We start from the raw sequence: 25,814 nt of genomic DNA on the forward strand, positions 1-25,814 counted from the left end.
AAAATTATAATAAACAGTTAGTTACAAATTATGGAGACAGTACTGCAGCTCCATATAATGTGAAATTAAACACAGACAATTTATTGACAATATGATCATTATCAGTGATTGGAACTTAAACAAAACCTAGGAAAATCCTTTTTTAAAAAAGTCTCGGTTAAGCTGTTACTAAAATTCTACATTTATATAACAAAGATTTAAAAAAAACTCCTTGGTTGTGGTACTGTTGTTCGGAAATCTAATCTAACTTTCAACCATGGCCCACAGACCTCCAGTTTCCCAGTGAAAACTTCGTGTACTGACCTATATACTGTGAACCTACCCACTTCTTATTCTTATGAGCAAGAGGCCTAAACCCTCCCAGAATGAGCTGGAGACTATAACACTTCATGTATCCATATATGGGACTACACAGCAACCCAGATCAGTCAGTGACACATTTGTCAGTTTACTTTTTTTTGTTTGTTTTCATAACTGTATCAAGCAATTCTCTAGTATGTATTTTGTAACAACTGTGGTTTGCATTAACCTCATTTTAGTCAATTTCATAATCAAATTTCAGGATGCAATATCCACCATTAAAGAACATTCAATTATACTAGTACAAAACTCCTCTGGAATAAACTCTAATAACCATAAACTGAAGATTTTGTTTTAAACTGATCAACTTTTTTACATTTTCTTTTAAACAGGAACGAGAAATGCATAGAATCCTGTAAGAAACAGTGAACTGAAGAAACCACCTTGAATCTCAAGGAGCCTATAATTCCAAGGAAATCTTGACTGGTTTAAAAACTGTTCATAACTGCAGTTAGTTTCTCCCATTAAAATAGTTGCTTAAGGTAAATAAATTATGGACATAACTATATTTAAGACTCTAATCTTAAAGGATCAAATTTCCTCAGCACAGTCAATTGAAAAAACAACACAAAAGGATGCCACCGAGCACGACAGCTTCCGAGGGTGGGGCAATAATCGCAGAATACAATCACACATCCGTGTATTTAGTTGACTCTGTTGCTGCAAATTTCAGAGCTGAAAGTCGGAGGAAAATCTTTAGCTCCTCTTTGAGCTGAAATAAAACAGTGCAATTAGTCAAACTGATCTTGGGAGACCCATGTAGGCTGAGATGAACATCTAGGTAAATCAAAACTTAAAACTGAATGATCTTTGACTTGTTAAAGAACATATACCCCTTACTCTGAAGAAGAAGAAAAAATAGGAAAAAAGCTCATAGAAAGCTAAATTGCGGAAGGAAAAAAAAATCAAAATCCTCCAAGGTACAGATACTTTATTACTTTTCATTGATCTGTCAATGCCACTCACGGAAAGTCTGACCAATCAAGCAAACACATTATGGTTATAGATACCTGTACAATGTTGAAATTAGTCAAGTTCAAAAGTTCAGCAGCGAGTGGCTGCAGGGACGGCTGCCGCCACACCCCTTTCTGCTGTCAGCATGTGAGAGGAGTCTAGGCTTGGAAACAAGGCTGAAATTGACCATGTGCCAAGAAGGAGAGTTGAGCAAGAAAAACCCACAGTAACATTCAACCTTAAACCACAAAGGGAAAAAAAGTAAAAAGGGAGAGGGGAGAAGCGGAAGGCGAAGGGGTGGCTGACTGTGCGGCTGGGAGTGTGTGTGTGTGTGGGGGGGGGGACATTAGCCGGGCCCAGCCTCTGCTAGAGCCATGGAGAGCCCAGTCCTATCCTGTGTCCTTTATCCAGGTGATGGGAATATCAGTGAGGCAAAGACCTGTCCAAAGAGGCTCTGCGGAGAAGCGGAGCAGCAGCTAGGGCCACCGGGAAAAGCTCTGGGGGAAGCGGAGCGCAGCAACGGCGGCCAGCCGCAGCCCGGCTCCATGGAAGGGAGCGCAGCAGCGGGGGAAGAGGAGCGCGGGGGTGGGGAAAGCGGCGCGCTCCCTTTGCAAGCCCCCTGCGGTTTCAGCTCCTCCTTGTGCTTCAGCTCGCCCGGGGCGGGGGACAAAGCCCCGCAGCAGGATCCCGGAGCAGCCGCCTCCTGCAGCCGGGTGGTGAAGAGCCAGTGGGAGATTAACAACGCGGCGTCCGAGTCCGAGGAGGAGGGGGGGGAAGCGGGAGGAGGCGACATCGCCCGGCCGCCGCCTGGCACTTACTGTCCCCAGGCTGGAGCGCAGCCCAGGAGCCCGCAGCAGCCGGTCTCGGAGGAGCCGGACCTGGTGATCGAGGTGTCCGGCCGGCGGATCCGAGCCCACAAGTCGGTGCTGGCGGCCAAGAGCGACTATTTCCGCGCGCGCTCGTCCCGGGACATCCTGCGGGTGAAGGGGGTGAGCTACGGGGCGCTGCGCCTGCTCATCGACTACGTCTACACGGCCCGCATGGGCGAGGTGCGCCACGACAACCTGGCCGAGGTGGTGAGCGGCGCCCGCGTGCTGCAGATGCCCTGCGCCCTGCACTGCGCGGCCGAGGCCATGCGGGCCCAGCTGCGCCTCGACAACTGCTACCAGCTGCTGTGCCTGGCCAAGAAGCAGCGGCTGGCGGAGCTGCGGGAGGCCGCCTACCGCTTCATGAGCGACCACTACCTGCAGGTGCTGCGGGAGCCCGCCGTCTACGGGCGCCTGAGCGGCGCCGAGCGGGACCTCATCCTGCAGCGCCGCCTGGAGGCCGGCAAGCGGAGCCTGCTGGTGGCCGAGGTCAGCGACGCCTTCGAGAGGCTGAGCGCGGGCAGCAGGCCGCAGAGCCGGGAGAGCAGCCGGCCGCAGAGCCCCTCCTCCGTGGTGTCGCTGGAGGAGAGCAGCTACCTGATCTACTGCTACCAGGAGGCGGCCAAGGAGTGGAGGGTGCTGACCCGCCTGCCCGAGGAGGCCAACGCCAAGGGCTGCGCCATGTGCGTCCTCTACAACTACCTCTTCCTGGCTGGGGGCATCGCGGCGGCCCCGGGCGAGCAGCGCGCCCGCCTCTCCGACAAGGTCTTCTGCTACAACCCGCTCACCGACACGTGGAGCCAGGTGCGGCCGCTGGGCCAGCCCCGCTCGCAGCTCAAGCTGCTGGCCTTGGACGGCTACCTCTACGCCGTGGGGGGCGAGTGCCTCTTCACGGTGGAAAGGTACGACCCGCGGGCCGACCGCTGGAGCCCGGTGGCCCCGCTGCCCAAGGGCGCCTTCGCCGTGGCGCACGAAGCCACCACCTGCAACGGGGAGATCTACGTGTCCGGCGGCTCCCTTTTCTACCGCCTGCTCAAGTACGACCCCCGGCGGGACGAGTGGCAGGAGTGCCCCTACAACAGCAGCCGCCGCCGCTCCGCCGACATGGTGGCCTTCAAGAGCTTCATCTACCGCTTTGACCTGAGCGGCAGCCGCGGCGAACAGGGGCAGGCCGGCGGGGTCGAGGTCTTCCGCTACAACACCGTGGCCAAGCGCTGGAGCCAGTGCGCCTCCCTGAGGCCCAGCAGCGGCCCCCTGCAGCCCTTCCGCTGCGCCGCCCTGGGCAGCACCATCTACTGTGTCAACCGGGCCGGCACCCTACGTTTCAACCTGGCCCAGGATGGCGAGGTGGAGGCCGACGGGGGGCTGCCGGGCAGCTTCGATGCAGAGCTGCTGAAGGCCCCCTTCGAGGCCAAAGGTGTCCTCCTGCCCTTCGTGCTCACCCTGCCAGAGAAGCCAGACAAAGCTGGGGAGCCGGAGAGCCCCGTGGTGTTCTGAGTGGGCCTGGCGTGAGGGCAGCCAGATCAACTGCGGGAAGGGGCTGTGCTTGGTTTCCGCGTGGTGCCCTGATCAGCTGGTTTGGGGCCTCTCCACTACTGCACAGCAAACATCCAGCCAGGGGCCCGCACCAGCTGGCAGGATTAGAGGGAGCTGGGCTTGCCCCTAGCTCAGCAGCCTGCCCGACAGCCACAGCCCCTGACTAGGGGCACCTTCAGAAGGTATGCATGCATTAGAGGGCTGGGGTGCCCCTCTTGAAATGTTGATCTAGGGCCGGTGCTGGTTATAACCACTCTAATCTTTACTTTGCTTCATGCGGGAAGAATTCACTCCTTGGCGCTGGTGAGCAGCCAAGCAAATTAAAGAAAAGCTGCTAAAATAGGATAATCTTTGGGATAATGTGGGCCAGTTCCCAATCTGGAGAAGACCTTTTCTCCTGGAGTTATGTAAATCCCTGAAAACAGAAGCTTATAATGGAATATTTAATAATAGTGTTGCTCTTGTATATATACACAAGAGGGGCTGCTTCTTCTGCCTTTCGTTTTCTTCTCTCCTTTGGATATCAGTTGTGAATACTGCTGGCTACATAAAGGAATCCAATTTACTCAACAGTTCATATGTTAGAAAAGTGTAAGGAGATCATCTGAATTGCATTCTTTCATTTTTGGTTCAATAGATTCTTTAAGGAAGACATGGCACTGTAGCCCCAAGAATCCGCATGATTTAACAGAGACCAGATTTAAAGTTTTTAAGCAACACAAATGCCTGCCACATGTTCAGATTTGGAATACAGAGGAAAAGTCAGTTTACCATAGCACAACAGAATTGTGGCTGAAAGAAATGATAATTTCTGTAAAAGACAATGCTTTACTTTTTTATCAGAAGTGTTAAATCATAGTAATCAGGAAGCAAAGCTGTTCAGTTCATGGCAGATTGAAATGACTGTGGATGCCACTGAGTGTTGGGGGAAACATTTTGTATTTCACTGCTCTTTAATTACCTGAAAATCAATGAAAATGAACCTAAACCAAATGTGAATTCGTTGAAACTGATTGCATTCAGTTTACATATTACACTTTATGTCCAGTAGCCTGTGGTAGGAGACTATACCAGCATAGAACAAGGCTATCATGGGAGAACAAGAAAAACAAGAGTTTGCTACACAAGCTGATTATACTTACGTACTAGCATAATGTTAAGATTTCCCTATCTTTTAATTGAGAGGCTGATTTATTTATTTGAGGTAAATGAGTGTTGTAATTAATAATTCACTTGTCAATTATAGTTCTTACTGATGCCATATACTTTCATTTGGATTCTGAATCTTTTGAGAATAATTGTTTAGGAAGCAGCATATAGAGAGAAGAAAAATGATATAATGGGAAGTTGAAGCATACTTTTTATCATGTTGTTATTCAGAAAAAAAGTGTAGACCTTCTGGACAGGCATGCTGTATTAAAAAGCGCATTTGCATTTATTTTATACATTTTATATGTAGACATCCAATAGAAGGATACAGCAAATCTGTTTAGCTTTACAGTAATTAATGAGAAACCATTTTCTTAAAATAGACCCAGTGTTTTTGCTGTTGTTAATTCAGCCTGGAATTGTCACTTGATAATGGAAAAAAATTGTTTATGAGTATTCATCATTCTACAAAGACATAGCAACTTCACATCAAAGAACTGCAGTAGAAGAATCTTTGTTTTATTAAAATATCTTATTTTTAGCAGTGTGCTAACAGTAAAGTTCTTATATCTCATTGCTAATTCTAAAGAAAGGCAGCAGATTCTACCATGAGACATCATTTTGACAGACAGAAGCCACAGAGTTTATCTTTATGATTTATTTGATGTTTTATATAGTTGATCTGATTAGAATACTATTTAGAAACCAGTGGTGCAATCATGAAGCCTTTAGTCAAATAATCTCCCCCAGTGAATTCACTATAAGTGTTGTCTGAACAAGGACTTTCTGACTGGGCTATATACATTTTAGCCTAGTCAGCATGCTAGTTGGTTAAATAGGATTTAACACTGCCGTTAGAATTTATGTTGTGCATACATGCAAAAGTTAGATATTGATCTTTTACTTCCTGATACATTTAACAGATTAGTTAATTCCTCAGCTGGACAAATACAATTTTGCATTTTGCTCCTAATTATATTATTGCCTTCTAAGTATCAGAAGAGCTGTGAGGCTAACGAAAAAATGATTTGTGTGCATTAGAATTATTTTTCATATCATTGTAGCACAGGTAATGCTTATGGTTCTGTAAGTGCAAACCCTTCTGCACGTGCTTAAAGCTAAGCAGCGTGCAAATATTGCTGAAACAGAGCCTGAACCAGGATAAGGACCAAATGCACATATTGAAATGTCAGTTTTATCTCATAGTACAATTATACAATTGTTTATGTATTTGAATACCTTATCTAGTACAGTATTTATACTACATTTCTAGTGAGGAAGCTAATCAGGTTTGTAATTTTTTTCCCCTTTGTATTTTAATTTGGTGGTATTTCATGAAAATGCTGCTTGATTAGTTTTGGGAAACCACTGTGACCTTAAATGTATAAAGATATTCCACAAACATCCAGCAAAGGTTTGAAATTTACCTTTATCATAATTAAGATATTTGTTGCTGTCTATAACTAGAAAACATGTTTGCAAATACATTTTACAACAAAACCAACCAAAAATAAACAAACAAGATTAAATCAAAAGTGCTACAGACACCATGAAGACATTTTCGCTATTTCATTCAGATTAAGAATGATAGTATTGGGCCAAAATGTTCTCTCACTATTTACCCTGTGAAAGTGAGAGCACAATCTGGTTTTAATAAGTAGTAGTCAGTCAAATAGAATTTCCTTTATACCCTAGTTGCATAATCACAGCCAGATGACTGATTTTTCTGGTAACTTAAAGACATTTCTAGCTGGTTTCCTATTCTCTGCCCCATGTTTCCGAAGTAGATCTGTGATTTTTCCCCCCATTATATATTCAGTACTAAATTCAGTTATGAATGTACCAAGTGAAATGAAATGCAAGCCTTACTAACAAAGTTAGCAACAGACGGAGAGCTACTAAGCAATGACATGAGAAAGAACCTTAATTCCTGCAACACAGTTTATAAAACTCCTGTTTATACCTTGAAACCAGTTAAAAGGAATAATTGTCAAAAGAATATCCCTATTTGCTCAACACAAGAAATGCTAAACAATATGCTAATCATAGCTGTTAAATCAATACATCTGTTGTGCAGTAGCTAATGTGAATTCCATGCACAATGAAATCCCTTGTAAATAAACAGCTGATAGAATTTCAACTGCAAAAAGAATAAATTATTCACATGAAAGCTGTACTTCTCCTGTGCTGTTTGGTTAGGTATCAAAGTGGTTGCTCTCAGTACCTTTGGTTATTTATTGTTCATGAGTAGCTTATTGCTTTTCATGCTTTAACAGCATTGATTCCAGTGACTGCTCCACAGATTCTTTCCATTTTACAAGCACAGAGCTTAAACTGTGTTGATTTGCTTTGTGTCTCTGTAGTGACACCTAGCATTTGTTACTTGAACAAACACCAGAAGTTCTATAGTGAGTTTTTTCTTTCTTAGTTTCAGTTTTTCTCAATGACATTGATTTTGGTACAGTTATTAAAGCATAAGAAAAGAGGAGAAACTCTTACTTAGTATCCTATCCGAAAGGTACCATTAAAGTAACTGTAGTGAGTCATTTAATGAATCTGTCTGTAAGGGATAATATCCTGCCTTTGTTCTGTGCACTGAACTCACAGTGGATTGAAAGGCCTTTTATGTGTGGTGTGATAGCAGAATGTAGATCTAAGTAATTTCTAAGAAAAGTACCTTTTAATCTAAGGCTGGGCAGATCCTGTTGCATGATACCCAAAAGTAGGAGGCTAGGGTCGTATGTATACTTAGAGGGCCAAATTCTGCTCTCAGTTAAATCAGTGTAAATATAGAATAATTCCACTAATTTACACCAGTACGACTGAGAACAGAATTTGGCCCACAAACTGTTTGAGTCACATTCTGCACTCAGAAATGTCCAATCCCACTGATGTCACACCATTCATTTTGGCCTAAAAAAAGTATTGTCGTAGGAGCCGCTAGAGTAAATTTACCAGAATTAGGAATCAGTATTCTATTTTGTGTTTTAGAGGCACTCTCAGTTTCACTAGTTACCAGCATTTATCCAGCGGATAGGAGAAAATGTGAATTTGTCTTCTGTTCTGTTTGTTTATTTTGAATTACCATATATTTAGCCAAAGCAAACAAAATAATGGTTGGGGGAGAGCAATGGGGGAGCCAAAAGTAGTATTTTAGCCAGTGTAGAATACATGGCCAGTCGTCTTAAAATAGTTTAGTAAACACATTTTCCTATTTATATTTTTTCCATAACTGGAGCACATTTCAAACAAATACAGTATTTTTCAGTGAGCTAGTTTATTTGCTCATGCTTTGCTCTTAAGCATTAATGTTAGTGATGAATAAACCCTAGACAAATTTGTGAAACTATAAAATGACCACGTTGATACAGTCATTTATCACAGACTAACGAATGCAAATGCTTCAGACACTGTGTACAATTCAGGTGAATTACATTTGTAACTGATGTATTTATTAACCTTTCAGTTTTAAATATCTAGGCAAAAATCACTGTAAAGCTTTTTATGTAGTCTAATTTATGCTGTAATGGAATAAATACATGCAAACGTAAAAGCTCCCCTTAGGGCTTTGCGGGTAGTCGGTGTCCTTTCTTTATGAAATTTCTTTATTTTATATACAGTAATCTATATAGTTTACAATACGTAAACAGTGTTGTGTACATTCTTAACATACAGCAGGGGATTGAAGTTCTAAGTACAGTGTAATTGGCACATACATTTTAATGGTATTCATGATCATGCTACAAAAGTTTGAAAAAATGCACTGTGCTTTGAAAACAGTTGCTACTCCAGCTGAAAGACCACATTTTCTTTTTGTAATGTGTTTGTACTACAAGGTTGAAATACACTTTGCTATTAAAAAGCCCAATTAATTGACTGCTATGTAAGTGCAATGGTGGTACTAGGTTGGGGAAGTGATATCACTCCCAAACCTGGAGACAAATTTTGGGGGCTACAGCACAGTTAATTTCCACTTCCTGTTGCTTCCATAAAGAAGCTAAAATACATTAATTAACTGTATCTAAAGTTACAGTTAAGTTTGCCTGAGTGTATTCTGATATTTAATATGTCAGATTCCTGATAGTTGGCAAATCTAAGGGAGGCATAGGGCCTGATTCTCCACTTACACCAGTTTATTGCCACTCCTTTGACTTCTGCAGAGTTACTGCAGAGTTACTTGCCAAACTCATAGGCAAGATGAGATGGATTCAAAGATGGTGTAAATTTAACTCTTCCCAAGCTACCCTAATGGGCAGACTATACCAGTTTAGACTCCCTTATCTTTATCTAATTAGGACCAAATTCTGCTGTCAGTTGCACCAGTGTAAATATGGAATAACTCAACTGTCCTCACACACACCTTGCCACTGTGCAGTTTGCCTTTCCCTTACTCCTTACACCTCATCACTGAATTTGGTCCACGGTTTGCAAGTGTGTTTCATCTGCTGTAACTTACTGAGAAGCCAGAAGAGAAGAATGCAGCAAGAAAAGCGCTTAACTGAATAGGGTAAGAATATATAAGTTCAGTGGACACTTTCCCTCCTCCCCCCAGTTTAAATGTACACCATTTCCAGTTTCCACTCTCACGTCCGGTGTGGGTTTAAGTAAGTCTGTTGGAGCCTAATTAAATATCAGGGAATATAGTGCTGACATCAAGCCTTATCCTAAGAGATGTGTGCATGCAAATTACATTGAGTTTAGTGGAAATTGTGTTCACCCATCTTGTATGATTAGGCCCATAGGGTCAAATTTCAGCTGTGTTTACAGTCAATTAGTGATGACTGGCTCCAAACGTAGTTGCTTAATTCTCATATGAGGAAAGTAAAAGCACTGACGCTGCCCGTTACAGCATATAGGCCATATAGCTTAGGGCTTCAAAGTCATCCTGATTTGGGGGTATGTTCTCTGTGGTATCAAGCACAGTAGACTTTTTCAGTCCCCCTCAAATGTTTGCTCTCTGTGCTTTCACAGCTTGATGTGACCTTGAGTATCTCAAAGGTTTCCTTGTAAACATATATAGGTGCCTATGTAATACCGACAGACCCTGGTCATTGATGAGCGGGATCAAACCTGGGACCTCTGAAGCTTAATACATGATCCTCTACTGGATGAGCTAAAAGCCATATGGCCCTTAATGAAGACAGTAGAGCAGACTCATTAATCTCTAAGTGGTCTCAGTGCCACTGATGGGACAGAACACCACACACAGGAGGTGTGTGGGTTACACCTATAGTGTGTACTTTGTAGTCACTTCAAGAGAGAGAAACTTTGCTGAGAACCCAAATAAAAGGAATGTCAATCAGTTTCTTGGCTACAAGTGAAGTAAATTATTACTTATTTCTGACAGCTCCAATGCTCCTCTGGGCACATATCAAGCATATAAGAAGGCACAATCTTTTCCCCGAGGAGTTTATAATCTAAGGGTATGTCTATGTTGTGAAGTTGTTGACAAAACTTTTGTCTTTCATAGGTATTTTAAAAAGCCGCCCCGCGGCAGCGTGAACGTGGCTTTGTCGGCAGGAGCGCTCTCCAGCCGACAAAGCTAATGCTACGTGCGGGGCTGGAAGTATTTTGTCAGCAAAAGTGACAACAAAGTACCGACAAAGAGTGTTTACACACGCTGACTTTTAGCGACAAGGCTGTTGATACAGCCTTGTCGCTAAAAGCTGCATAGTGTAGACAGGCCCTAAGGAGAGACAAACAAAAAGCGCAGTGGATGGGGAGAAAGGGAACAACACATTATTATTCTTGATTATTTATTTTGTATTGTGGTAAGGTCTACAAGGATCGCATTGTGCTAGGTGCTCTATAAGCACAGAAGTAAAAGGTGGTCCCTACCCCAAACCAGTTTACAGTTGAGTTAAACTGTTGTGTTTACAAATGCATATTATAAATAGAACATGACAATTATATCCATATTAGTCCGTAAGCATGACACTGTCAATTTGCAGGTTTTTTTATTGGATCATAGAACTGGAAGGGACCTCGAGAAGTCATTTAATCCAGTCCCCAGCACCCATGGCAGGACTAATTATCTAGACCATTCCTGACAGGTGTTTGTCTAACCTGCTCTTAAAAGTCTCCAATAATGGAGATTCCACAACCTCCCTAGGCAATTTATTCCAGTGCTTAACCACCCTGACAGGAACTTTTTCTAATGTCTAATCATGATAGCATAAAAGGTTTGTACAGTCTAGCACATTGTGGATAGCTACCAGAAACAGTTATTAATATTCTTCGCTTTTTAGGGGAGGGTGAAGTAGGTGTGGCTCAGCAGTGACACCTGCTTGTCAGTTTGGAGTGGAATTACAATTTATGGAAGATGCTGAGTTTTAAATTCATCAAGGTGGTTGTGGTGACAAAAAGGCCATGGAAAGGAGGAGGAAAATATATACGTATACTGGTCTTACATCCACCTTCTCCCCACGCAAAACTTTGCCCTTTGAGTGTGCTAACAGTTTACAATTCTGAATGTAGTCCCCCAATCGTCTGGCATACCCAGAGGTATTTTTAAAATGATGTTTGTCTTTTCCTTTGCAGGTTAGATTGTATTTCTGTTTCTGCACAATTCTTCCAGTAGGTCACTAGGAAGGTGAAGGGACTCTGCTGACTCAGTAACATCCTTCAATTACTGTGAGAATCCAGTAACTTTCCTTTTCTGCCAGGGACTACTTCTTCCCCTCGCCTGTTTTTTTGTTCTACTGAAAAGAAAGAAAAGGAATGCATGCTAACCTACAAACAACAACAACAAAACTTACTTTCTAGGTGAGATGAAGAAGAGTATTGGTTTATCTTTTCCTCCAGCATAAGGTATGCTAAATAAAAACAGGGGCTGGTTAGTGTGCTTGCTTGAAAAAAGCATGAAAGGAAATCAAATTGATCGTAGTTTCAGAGTAGCAGCTGTGTTAGTCTGTATTCGCAAAAAGCAAAGGAGTACTTGTGGCACCTTAGAGACTAACCAATTTATTTGAGCATAAGCTTTCGTGAGCTAGTGAGCTGTAGCTCACGAAAGCTTATGCTCAAATAAATTGGTTAGTCTCTAAGGTGCCACAAGTACTCCTCTGCATTGATTGTAGTGCTGACTCAGGGCGGTATCAACTAATTTCTTTTTTGATGATGCCATTTAGTGAACCTATGCTTTTATTTATTAAAAAATGTGGTCACCGAGGGCTTTGCAGGGAGGGGCAAGATAATTACAGGATGGCTGCAGAGACTATGCAGGAAGCTACTGAGGAGGGAAGGAAGGAAGAACACATGCTCTCATAGTATTAGATTCTTTCCCACACACTTTAGAAAGCATTATCTCACTGTTCAAGAGCTTAGTCAGTAGCAGCAGATTATCTATCTGCTCCGGATTTGATTCCGTTTAGCTTTGCAGCCATTTGCACATGTGAAAAGTAAGTGCAAAACGAGCCAGTGGAAAATTCTGTTCTGGTAGCGTTTTACACCCAGTCCGTGCAGGTCACAGGTCAATGACTATTCCAGGTACAGAGGTGGATCAGATATCCCACTCAACCCTGATAGAGGAAGAAGGGGAAGTGTTTGCTTAGAATTAGAGACACCTCCTGAACTTCGGGAGGGTTGTCTCAGATATGACATTGAATTTCACAGCTGCCTCCTGTCTTTGTCATGGACCACACCAAGACTCTAGGTCCAAACAAATCCAAACATTGTTTATGGGAGGTAGCGAAGGAATGGAGAAGGGTGACAGAGAGAGATCCACATTTTTCAGCTTGAGGACATCTATAATTACAATGCATGTTTTATCATACAGGCCCATTGAAGTCAGTGGAGCTATGCCAATTTACACCAGCTGAGGGTCAGGAGGTTTTGTTTTGTGTTTATTGTATAAATAATGGTGGCAATTATGCTAGGTCAATAGATAGTACATGAAATACACATTTTAGGTGAGACCCCTATAAAATATCATTTAAAATCCTAAAATTCTGAGAACCCTGCAGAGTCATTTCACTATAGAAGTGGAGTGGTGCTTTATACAAATCCAGACAATCTAATTCAAAACAAAAATTTCACATCTTCCTGTGAATTGGTCATGCAGTTCTCAGATGCTCTTGTCTATTTTTTAACTAAATGGTGAGGTCTGAGTCAGCATTTAACTTCAATATCTGTTGCTCAGCTTAATAATCCATTCCAGAGGTGCTGTACTTGAATTCCTGCCTCACCTCCATGTCTCCTTCCAAAGCAGTTAAAGTTGTTAGGGTTGTCTTGGCTCTCCATGCCAAGGTGCCATTGGGAAAAGACCTTCTCAATTTAAGTACCCCCTACATGAGGAGATTTGCTTGAGTTCATCTGTTGCTGCTTTCACAGCTCTTTCTATACAGCTCAGTACATCTTTGACTAGTTATGCCCACTCTTTGTTGTTTTTCTTTGAAAACTTGCCCCAGCCTCTCAGGCCTTAGTGCTAGTTTACCTTGCATAAAGAGGTATACAGAGATCCAGACACACACAGAGCATTTATTTCACACATCTTGGCTGACATCAATGGAGGAGAAAGAGTAGTAGGAATAAAAAGGGGAAGGGAAGAATTGAGAAGAAGGAATATGGAAAGTGAGCATCACTGAAGGGAAATCTTTGCAAACTGTTTTCCTTGTATGCTGCAGCTATTTCAAGTTTTGTTGCTCCCACATATACATATACAAGATCTAAAATCTGAAGGTAAATAATGGAAATTATTGAGCAAATGAAGCACAGATAGTTTTCAATATTTTCCTATATGAAATATTTTAAAAGGGAAAGGTTGGTCTTGTGGCTAAAGCAATGTGGGTTCTATTCCTGGTTCTATGACAGACTTCCTGCGTGATCAGGGACAGGTCATTTAACTTCTCTGCGCCTCAATTCCTCTGCAGAATTAGATAATACTTCTCTGTTTCACAGAGGTGTTATTCATGAATTTGTCCTCTGATTGGTAAAATACTTTGGGCTCTTTGGATGGAAGATACCATATAAGAGTAACGTACTCAATATCTCACACAAAATGGTACTCAAATAGCAATTTACATTGGGATAGACAGTCATGAGCAATTTCAGTTAGTAAAAAACAACTCTCTTTCCTCCCCAGAAAAAAAGCACTCCATTGTTACATTGGTAAGAGTCAAGTGGAGTGCCCCAGGGGTCGGTCCTGGGGCCGGTTTTGTTCAATATCTTCATAAATGATCTGGAGGATGGTGTGGATTGCACTCTCAGCAAATTTGCGGATGATACTAAACTGGGAGGAGTGGTAGATACGCTGGAGGGCAGGGATAGGATACAGAGGGACCTAGACAAATTGGAGGACTGGGCCAAAAGAAATCTGATGAGGTTCAATAAGGATAAGTGCAGGGTCCTGCACTTAGGATGGAAGAACCCAATGCACGGCTACAGACTAGGGACCGAATGGCTAGGCAGCAGTTCTGCGGAAAAGGACCTAGGGGTGACAGTGGACGAGAAGCTGGATATGAGTCAACAGTGTGCCCTTGTTGCCAAGAAGGCCAATGGCATTTTGGGATGTATAAGTAGGGGCATAGCGAGCAAATCGAGGGACGTGATCGTCCCCCTCTATTCGACATTGGTGAGGCCTCATCTGGAGTACTGTGTCCAGTTTTGGGCCCCACTCTACAAGAAGGATGTGGATAAATTGGAGAGAGTCCAGCAAAGGGCAACAAAAATGATTAGGGGTCTGGAACACATGAGTTATGAGGAGAGGCTGAGGGAACTGGGATTGTTTAGTCTGCGGAAGAGAAGAATGAGGGGGGATTTGATAGCTGCTTTCAACTACCTGAGAGGTAGTTCCAGAGAGGATGGTTCTAGACTATTCTCAGTGGTGGAAGAGGACAGGACAAGGAGTAATGGTCTCAAGTTGCAGTGGGGGAGGTTTAGGTTGGATATTAGGAAAAACTTTTTCACTAGGAGGGTGGTGAAACACTGGAATGCGTTGCCTAGGGAGGTGGTGGAATCTCCTTCCTTAGAAGTTTTTAAGATCAGGCTTGACAAAGCCCTGGCTGGGATGATTTAATTGTGGATGGGTCCTGCTTTTGAGCAGGGGGTTGGACTAGATGACCTCCTGAGGTCCCTTCCAACCCTGATATTCTATGATTCTATACCATGTCAACAGCAGCTTTCCTTATCACAGATCTGAAAGAAGGCCATATTATTTGCTTTATTGGCATTACCCATGTTGGAGGCTGGCAAATCTGGGGGTTCTCCTGTCATCATTTGCCCCTCAGACCTGAGATCTGAAGAGGCAGAGGGTTCTCTGTGCCTCCATACTGACTCCCAGCTTCCACTAGTCCCCTCCAGCTTCTTGACAATGCAATTTCTGTGGAGAGGGAACCAGGTAATGCTAACACACACATAAAACCTGGAAATAACCCAGCGGTTTCTGGGTGCATAGTGCATGTCCATGGCTTTGTCTCCTCTAGCCATTCAGCTTGTACTCACAGAGGGGCTTAGAAAGGTTTGGGGGAAAAGCTGAAGAATGAAGCTCAGTTGGTACTCTCTCTCTTTTTCCTTGGGCTGGTTATGCTGGATACTTTTGGAGAAGAAGAGATGGCATATAATTTTTAGTGTGAATGTTAATTTTCTGTGAAATACCTACCTTTTACAGTCCTTTTGCAACACCTAGTTTGTGACACAGCTGTAGAGGTACCTATACTTCCATACAACTCACAAAGCCAAATGTCTTAAACATACTATATGCCTACGAAGGGTTCTTTAAAGACCACAAATAGTCAGGACCTCAGCTGTATCCCTTCTAAACAATTCTGATAGCCTTATAACCTTGCTATGTGTTATTTTACCATCCTATGGAATTTACTGGAGTTAAAAGCCTGATATATAACTCTACAGGATGGTTTAACAAACAAGCCAGCCAGCCAACCCTCTAGTCTTTCCTACTTTCTATGGGCCAGATTGTCAGCTGGTTAATCAGAGTAGCTCCACAGAAGTCAGTGGATTCAGCCCTCTAAGTTGTTTAGCATGTTTCCCATACAAAGCTGTAGAAAAAGCACAGAACCATATTCCGTAGGACTCCTCATAAAGACAGTGTGAGCACTGTTGTCTCTAGCAGCCCCTCTCACCATGCTGGGACACTGGTTCAATACTGAACCCAGAAGAAAGGCGGTCATCTCATGAATCCCTACCATTGCTGTCTCATTGAAAGACTGACCCAGCTAAACTTTTGATACCTGATGCAATCTTAGCACAAAGTGGAGTGGGTGCTTGACTCAAAGTTGCTATAAATTCATGAGATTACAACTTTTAAAGGATAGGTTTCCTTCTCCTAAATTTAAATCTTATTTCTTAAGGTGTCACTAATATAATAATGTTAATTCTTGCAATTAGCTTTTATTTAAGTCCATTAAAGGCAGTTTTGATGCCAAGGTCCAGAGTCTCAGCTGGTGTAAATTGAAAATTTATACCAGCTGAAGATCTGCCACCCTCCACCCCCCAAACTTTAAATGTTCACTGTCAACAGTTGCTTCCATGTGGAACAGGAGTTGACATTGTAAAGAGAGCCAAAATTTACGACTTAATTTTCTACCCACCCTACTTTCTGTATAATTCACAACCACAAGTTGTTTGAAAAAAATATAGTATAAAGTGTGTGGGGGGAGGAGGGTAGAAAAAAATCACATTGATTTCTTTTATTATGCCCCATTTTCCAGTTTTTTTGCATAATCCATCTGATTCAGGAGAAAACTGGAGCAACACATATCCATGCTAAGGCATATTCTTTCAGAAGTTATGCAGCAAACAAGTGGTTTTTCTGTTGGGATAGACTATAAGAGATACAGAAAAGAACCTATTGATCCAGGGATGTGATTGTAAACAGTATTTACTATAGACTCATTAAGCTTTCCACTGACCTAATTCTATTCTCATTTATACATATGTAACTATACAAAATCAGGTAACTGAGGACAGCATTTGATGCAGCATCTTCAGTTTTGCATCTGTAAATAGAAAAGTCTTCTGGTCCTGATTGTGGTTTTCCTCGCGTATTTTATTGAGGAAACAAAGACCTTATTATTTCCCTCTCACCCTCTCTGCTATGTATTTGTCTTCCTTGCTGGCTCCTTTTTGATCTAGGAAAATTGAAGGAGTTCTCCTTATCAGGTTCAAAGTACAAAGGTTGGTCTACAGAGCAGTGATTTATGTCGACATTGACACATATCAAACAGAAATGAAACTTTAAGGGGTCCCTGCTCCTCTGGGTTTCTTTCTGCCATTTGAAAAGGACACTGTGTAGTTTTAAATAAAATAATATATTCCCTGCTTTACATGGATGATAGTTGTGAGGCACGTGTAGCCAGACCAGGGCTGCTCAAACAGGTGCCATAACTCCCAACCTCCAACAGAGCCTGCAGTGACTCAGCCCTCAGGCATGCTGCGGCAGCCTATTCCTGAGGGGGGCCCCAGTCAGATGACCTCCAGATACAGGCAAGTTAGTCTGTGTAACAGCAATACCTGGCCAGGACCCTCCTGCTGCCTTTCAAGGTAACAGACTCCCTAGGCCAGTGGTTCTCAACCAGGGGCACATCAACTCATCTAGATATTTGTCTAGTTTTACAACAGGCTACATAAAAAGCACTAGCGAAGTCAATACAACCTGAAATGTCATACAGACAATGACTTGTTTATACTGCTCTATATACTACACACTGAAATGTAAGTACAATATTTATATCCCCATTGATTTATTTTATAATTATATGAGAAAAATGGGAAAGTCAGCAATTTTTCAGTAAGTGTGTGCTGTGACACTTTTGTATTTTTTCGTCTGTTTTGTAAGCAAGTAGTTTTTAAGTGAGATTTAACGTGGGGTATGCAAGACAAATCAGACTCCTGAAAGGGCTACAGTAGTCTGGAAAGGTTGAGAGCCACTGTCCTAGGCTTCCAACCTGCCTTTGATCTGGTTCCCATTCTTGCTCCAGCCTTGTTCCAGCCCACTTCAGCCTTGTCCATCCCCTACTCTGAGCTTGCTCCAACCCTACATCTGCTTCTACCCTCAGACTGACTTCAACCTGGCTTTGACCTATGACCTGCAGCTGGACTTTGACTATGATACTAATTTGACTTGCCTACAGACTCTGACCTCAGTTCTGACTCACAGCTGTCCCTGGACTCTGGTTTCAGCATTGCTGTTGGCCCGGTCCTGATTCTATGTCCAGCTTCGACCACTGCTTCAACCACCAGGCCTGACAGCCTGATCCAGAGCCTGACAATAGTACTCAATTATTCAAGAGCTATCTTCTCTATTGCCTATCTAGATTTGGGATAACTAATCTTTATCTTCCTTTATCCTATTCAGTATCATTTTCATGGGCGTAGCACCAGTGACTATGGTACTCATGAATGTTATGCTTCCCAAAGTCCTGAGATTTTTGGAGGCATTCTCAAGATCTTGAGAAATCACTCACAAGCTTGATTCTCCAGCCTCAAATCTGAGGTTAGGCAGGTGTGATACCCAGTCATTTTCTATATACCCTTTGAATTTCCCCTGACTTTCGAATTGTTCACATCAACTCTTATTATTTATAAAGCACACGCTTAATAAAGATGAGTGTCACCTAAACCAGCATTTTTTCAAGAAGAAATCTATTACCAATGTTCAATATTGCAAAAAGCACACTAACAAGGAAGCTCCTCTCACTCTTCAGTGGATTCATGCTGCAAAATATGATGTGTCAAAATTCTACTGGTCCACCCACATACACTCCCAATCTCCCAGGAATCAAAACCTGCATCTATGCTCGGATTTTTGTTGCTAAAATGTCTCTGTATTACTGCCAGTGGTTCACCGACACCAGTTGTGGCAACACTGGCTAGATAGGGCTGCAGACCACTGCTGGCATTTTAAGCAGTGTGTTCTCTAACCAGGCTCAGAAAAGGTCCACAAGGCAACTGCAGAATGTAGGTTGTTGCCGGTCCCTTCTCTACACTAGCCCTGATGGAGCAGGAGGGACAGTAGCAAAAATTTCCCGATACACAGAAAACCATCTGGGTCTTCTGGCAGATGGTCCCATCACTGCTAAGAGAACTAGAACTCCTGTCCCTCATTCTTTTTTTTTTCAAAATGCAAATGAATTATGAAAGCAAACAACATGGGTATTGCCATACTGATATCCTGTGGGCTGTAACACTCAATAAACCAAGCAAGCAAGAACAAAGCATTTTTTATGAAAAGGCAGCAGAGATGTGCATAAACCTATCAGCCTATAAATGAGACAACCAAAAAAATTAAGTGATGCTGCCAGTGCAGAAGTGGATTTGAGCACTACGAGGGGATAACCAGATCTCCTGTTGCATTAATAGAACCTAACATCCAAGGGCCGGCAACTCTGTTTAGAGGAGACTGTTCCCATTCACAATGTTAAGTTTCCTTCTTCAGTACTGCTATCTGCTACATCGACAGGCTAATTCTTACAAAGTAAATAAAGCAGAGAAATGAAATGACTTGGCAGACTAGATAAACGCCTTAGGGTCATTGTGTGTTGTATTTCAAAGCTGCATTCAGAAGTCATGTCTGAAAACTGAAACAGCTTGGAGGTCATGTGGTGGTTAGCTATCCCTGGCACTGTTCCCTTAAAATGTTTTGTTACATCAAAACAAGGCAAAACATTTTTCTTCTGTGGTTTCAGATCCAGAAACAACAATAACTGAAGTGCATTATGTACAAATCCTTTGGAAATTTTTTTTCTAAAGTTTTGGAGGATTTTTTTGTAACATTTTCTTTTATCATTGATGTTTGGCTGAAGCGGATTCAAATAGTTCTAGGCAGAGCTGGAAAGTCTTAGGCCCTATCTACATTTAACAAGTTCTGCCAACATAGCTATGTCAGTTAGGAGTGTGAAAAGACTCACTCCCTTAACCAACAGAGCTATGCCCATGAAAGCCCTGGTGTGGATGCAATTATTCTGGCCAAAGAGTCCTTTTGCCAATATAGCTTATTTTGTTCAGGGAACCCCATGGGATTCTGGTAAAAGAACTCATTGGTGTAAGCTGAATCTCTACAAGAATGGTTTGCTGGTATAGTTATACCAGTATAGCTATGCTGGCAAACCATTTCCAACATAGACAAGGCCTTAGTCTCTTTTCCAAAGCCACTAAAGTCAACAGAAAGACTCCCACTAACTGCAACAGGCAGGCCTTGGATCAGGACCTTAGAGAGGTCACTTGATGGGGAATCACAAAAGTCCTGATCCTGCATTCCTTATGTACCAAAGCATCCCTTGAAGAGAACAGGAGTTTGGAGTGTTTATGGATTGTAAGCTTGGCCCCAGGGTGTTGAGTTAAGATAAACTCCTACAGGACCAGTTAAGATGGGCCATTGGAGCTAGCTCCCAGTCATACCTGCCCAGTACCTCAGTGTGAACAGCCCAACTTTCAGACTAGGTGCTGAAGCTTAATTTAGTGCCAGCAAAAGGTATCTGAGTGATAGCCCTGAAGGGTGCTGTCTTTTAGTTGTCCCTAAAATAAAACAAGCAGCACCAGCATGGGCTGCACCTCACTATGCCACCAAGCTGCTTTACCCTTGATCTTCTAGATGGCCCTCCTCAAGGAGTGAGAGGGTAGTTCATTTGCCAAGTCCATTCAGCCCGTGGCCACTCCAAGAATGGTGCTAATGGGTTGAGATTGTGGAGGTGGCTGGTTGTGTCCATCAAAACTTTTGAGCTACATTTGTTTGGCCTTTCTCTAACTGAATATGTAGAGCCTGAGTCTCTCTCTGGGTATGTCTTCACTGCACAGTTAACCCAGGCTCTTACAGGTTGCATCCGATGAAGTGAGCTGTAGCTCACGAAAGCTTATGCTCAAATAAATTGGTTAGTCTCTAAGGTGCCACAAGTACTCCTTTTCTTTTTGCGAATACAGACTAACACGGCTGTTACTCTGAAATGTGTCTTTCTCAGAGGCATTTCTCTTGCTATGGTAGTGTTGCGGTAAATGATATCACTAATCTCTCAGCAGAGATTCTGTACACCAAATGCTTTCTCCTTGCTGACAACTTGCGTGTGAGAGATTTTGTGCTGCAGACTTTGAAAAAAGAGGAAAACAGAAGCGATAAGTGCTCTTTTTCCTCCTTTGTGTGTGTGAAAATGTGTGTGGAATTCCATCTATTCAGCTTGACAAAAGGCTCTTTCTCTTTGGTAGTCCTTGAAGCTGAATTTCCTCACTGTGCCCAATGTTTTTCTCTCTGGATGCCATTCAAGGAACAAATTGGGATAACCAAGTGTCCTCTGCTGTGACCTCAAAGAAGTCATTGCAGCTTACATAAAGTACATTAACTCTTTAAACCCATATTTGATTCATCAGGTGATAATTATTCCTTTTACCACATTTAGGCTCCCTCGCCCAGGTCGAATAGATCTAACCATTGGGAACATCCTTACAGTTATTATTTGTACAGCGCCATACATATGCATTATCTTTTTTACAAATAGATAAAAATATCTTTTGACTGATATAGGCTCTGATCCTGTAAACACACCTGCTTAACTTTATGTGCATAAATAGTCCCATTGGGTGAAATCTTGGCCTAAGGGAAGTCAATAGCAAAACTCTCTGTACTCCAATGGGGCCAGGATTTCACCAGATGAGTTCAGTGGGATTACTTTCATAGAATCATAGAATCATAGAATATCAGGGTTGGAAGGGACCCCAGAAGGTCATCTAGTCCAACCCCCTGCTCGAAGCAGGACCAATTCCCAGTTAAATCATCCCAGCCAGGGCTTTGTCAAGCCTGACCTTAAAAACCTCAAAGGAAGGAGATTCTACCACCTCCCTAGGTAACGCATTCCAGTGTTTCACCACCCTCTTAGTGAAAAAGTTTTTCCTAATATCCAATCTAAACCTCCCCCACTGCAACTTGAGACCATTACTCCTCGTTCTGTCATCTGCTACCATTGAGAACAGTCTAGAGCCATCCTCTTTGGAACCCCCTTTCAGGTAGTTGAAAGCAGCTATCAAATCCCCCCTCATTCTTCTCTTCTGCAGGCTAAACAATCCCAGCTACCTCAGCCTCTCCTCATAAGTCATGTGTTCCAGACCCCTAATCATTTTTGTTGCCCTTCGCTGGACTCTCTCCAATTTATCCACATCCTTCTTGAAGTGTGGGGCCCAAAACTGGACACAGTACTCCAGATGAGGCCTCACCAATGTCGAATAGAGGGGAACGATCACGTCCCTCGATCTGCTCGCTATGCCCCTACTTATACATCCCAAAATGCCATTGGCCTTCTTGGCAACAAGGGCACACTGCTGACTCATATCCAGCTTCTCGTCCACTGTCACCCCTAGGTCCTTTTCCGCAGAACTGCTGCCTAGCCATTCGGTCCCTAGTCTGTAGCTGTGCATTGGGTTCTTCCGTCCTAAGTGCAGGACCCTGCACTTATCCTTATTGAACCTCATCAGATTTCTTTTGGCCCAATCCTCCAATTTGTCTAGGTCCTTCTGTATCCTATCCCTGCCCTCCAGCGTATCTACCACTCCTCCCAGTTTAGTATCATCCGCAAATTTGCTGAGAGTGCAATCCACACCATCCTCCAGATCATTTATGAAGATATTGAACAAAACCGGCCCCAGGACCGACCCTTGGGGCACTCCACTTGATACCGGCTGCCAACTAGACATGGAGCCATTGATCACTACCCGTTGAGCCCGACAATCTAGCCAGCTTTCTACCCACCTTATAGTGCATTCATCCAGCCCATACTTCCTTAACTTGCTGACAAGAATACTGTGGGTGACCGTGTCAAAAGCTTTGCTAAAGTCAAGAAACAATACATCCACTGCTTTCCCTTCATCCACAGAACCAGTAATCTCATCATAAAAGGTGATTAGATTAGTCAGGCATGACCTTCCCTTGGTGAATCCATGCTGGCTGTTCCTGATCAATTTCCTCTCATGCAAGTGCTTCAGGATTGATTCTTTGAGGACCTGCTCCATGATTTTTCCAGGGACTGAGGTGAGGCTGACTGGCCTGTAGTTCCCAGGATCCTCCTTCTTCCCTTTTTTAAAGATTGGCACTACATTAGCCTTTTTCCAGTCATCCGGGACTTCCCCGGTTCGCCACGAGTTTTCAAAGATAATGGCCAATGGCTCTGCAATCACAGCCGCCAATTCCTTCAGCACTCTCGGATGCAACTCGTCCGGCCCCATGGACTTGTGCACGTCCAGCTTTTCTAAATAGTCCCTAACCACCTCTATCTCCACAGAGGGCTGGCCATCTCTTCCCCATTTTGTGATGCCCAGCGCAGCAGTCTGGGAGCTGACCTTGTTAGTGAAAATAGAGGCAAAAAAAGCATTGAGTACATTAGCTTTTTCCACATCCTCTGTCACTAGGTTGCCTCCCTCATTCAGTAAGGGGCCCACACTTTCCTTGGCTTTCTTCTTGTTGCCAACATACCTGAAGAAACCCTTCTTGTTACTCTTGACATCTCTGGCTAGCTGCAGCTCCAGGTGCGATTTGGCCCTCCTGATATCATTCCTACATGCCCGAGCAATATTTTTATACTCTTCCCTGGTCATATGTCCAACCTTCCACTTCTTGTAAGCTTCTTTTTTATGTTTAAGATCTGCTAGGATTTCACCATTAAGCCAAGCTGGTCGCCTGCCATATTTACTATTCTTTCGACTCATCGGGATGGTTTCTCCCTGTAACCTCAACAGGGATTCCTTGAAATACAGCCAGCTCTCCTGGACTCCTTTCCCCTTCAAGTTAGTCCTCCAGGGGATCCTGGCCATCCGTTCCCTGAGGGAGTCGAAGTCTGCTTTCCTGAAGTCCAGGGTCCGTATCCTGCTGCTTACCTTTCTTCCCTGCGTCAGGATCCTGAACTCAACCAATTCATTGTCACTGCCTCCCAGATTCCCATCCACTTTTGCTTCCCCCACTAATTCTACTTTTCATGTGTAAAGCTAAGTATGGTATAAGTATTTGCAGGCTTGGCACCATCTTGGCTAACAGTTATTACCTTAGGCTCAGATAGAAAGAAATATCACAGGGAGACTAGTTAGTTCAAATGACTGGTAATATTTTAAAGACTCTTCTCTTCTGGAGTACTCATTTGGTTCATTAACAGATTAGGAGTGAGCGAATCAGTTTTGTGTCTTTTGCTTGTTTCCTTAGCCCGCATCCAATCCCCTATTACCTGCACATACTAACAGACTCTGACTCTACAGAAACAAGGTGGAGATGATGTTTTGTAGGCTGGATGGAAAAAGTGGAAGAACTAGAGGATGCCTTGAATAAGTGAATATGACCAACCTTTGTGACACAGATTTCCAACATAGGGGTCTTGTTACATTCAAGCCTACTATTGGATTTGCAGGTAGTTGCAGCTGTAGCTAGTTTTTACCATCTGTGCCTAATGAGACAGGTGTGACTATTTTTGTAGATACACAGATCATGCTTTTTCCACATCAAGATCAAACTACTGTATTCGTTTTTCACAAGGCTTCATCTTGAGACCACCTGGGAGCTGAAGCTGATGCAGAATGCAGCTGCCTGCTTGTTCAGTGGACTTTCACCCTGAGAGCATGTACCGCTAGCGCTCTGTGATCTGCATGGGCTGTCTCCGGGCGTCCCAGTGGAGTTCCAGGTATCTGCTGTTGATGTTACAGCAACTGTGATCAGCAGTCACACTGAGGATGCCCCCTCCCCGGTTTAAACAGGAGGGAGCTGCCAGTAGAGCATTTCTATGAAGATTCCTCAGGTTTGGCATTTTCTTTCCCTGCTGGAGAAGAAGGTGGTGGTGGTGCCTTCCTTCCTATACGTTTGAGCTCAGTAACTCGGGCACTCAGCTGGGACGTAAGAGACCTGGGTGCATGTCCCTGCCCCAGTGACTAATTATTGATACACAGTGGAACAGCTTCAACAGGTGAGTTTGAGAAAACATCACCTCAGAATATCCTGTAGCCTCTTGGCTAGGGCTGTCTCCAGCAATGAGGGAGGCCCAAATTCAAATCCTTTCTCCACATCAGGCGGAACTGAACCCAGACTCCCACATCCCAAGTGTAACCCTTCTGCCCGTCAGAGTTGGCAGCAACAAGGGCTGGGTTCAATATCTAGGGGATCCATTCCAATAACACAATGCAAACCGGCTCGAGCCCCCACCCAGTGACCTGGGACAAATATATACCACCCCCGCTGGGCGCCTCCAAGAGGCAATACTTCCCCTCTCGCAAGCACATAGTCTGAGTGTAGCAAAAAGCCTTTTAATAACAGAGAGAAACAATGTGGCATTATGTTGGGGAAACACCACCAACAGGATTCATAACACAACCCATGAGCAAAAAAAACCCACCCCAAGCAAATTGGGGCATGTCCTTTCCCTTTGGTTCTTGAGTCCAGCAACCCCAAATCACCCAACGTCCCAAAAGTCCAATGACCCAAAAGTCTCTGTCCCTGGTCAGGGCAGCCCCAGAGTTCGAAAGTTTATCTGCGGAGCTTTACCTCCCAACCTGGGTGGAGATGGGACGGGGGTAAGAGGCACCTTACGTGATCGGAAGCTGACCGCCCCATAGCTCCATAGCGACGCTCCGCTCCGCCAGCCGCCCCACAAAACTCCTTCGCTCAGCTGCGCTCCGCTCCGCCAGCCGCCCCACGAACTCCTTCGCTCAGCTCCACTCCGCGGCCCACAAGCAGCTCCCGCCGTCCTACGAACTGCTCCACCAGCCTGTCCACAAGGCACTCCAGCCATCCCGCAAACTGCTCCACAATATATCTTCAGGCTCCCCCACTACTTAACACACCACTCAGTGATTTCAGCTCTTAGTCAGTTCAGCTTGTAGTAGGGGAGCCTCAGTGCTGGTACACCATTAGCCCAAAGTGAGCTCAGCAGCCTGTAACTAGACTCCTAATGGAATCAAAATTAGCTCTGATATTCCACAGTGGAGAGAGGAGGAAATGCAATTAGCATGTAAGGCCTTCACCAAGGGTCCCATGCTACCAAG

At 43.7% G+C, this 25,814-nt stretch overlaps 2 protein-coding genes across 5 annotated transcripts in view; both read left to right on the forward strand.

Moving 5' to 3' along the window:
* KBTBD11 (kelch repeat and BTB domain containing 11) overlaps positions 1-8,435 on the forward strand; it is a 29,508-nt gene extending 21,073 nt beyond the window's left edge. For all 4 annotated transcript variants that reach the window (XM_073336204.1, XM_073336200.1, XM_073336201.1 and 1 more), the window contains exon 2: positions 693-8,435. In XM_073336204.1, coding sequence (XP_073192305.1) covers positions 1,689-3,677 — 1,989 coding nt within the window. In that variant the 5' untranslated portion in view covers positions 693-1,688 and the 3' untranslated portion in view covers positions 3,678-8,435. The remainder of the gene's footprint in view (positions 1-692) is intronic.
* Positions 1-25,814, forward strand: part of MYOM2 (myomesin 2) — a 174,925-nt gene that overhangs the window by 20,069 nt on the left and 129,042 nt on the right. The window lies entirely within an intron of this gene.

This window comes from Lepidochelys kempii, chromosome 3 (genome assembly GCF_965140265.1).
Source record: "Lepidochelys kempii isolate rLepKem1 chromosome 3, rLepKem1.hap2, whole genome shotgun sequence".
NCBI classification, from domain to species: Eukaryota; Metazoa; Chordata; order Testudines; family Cheloniidae; genus Lepidochelys; species Lepidochelys kempii.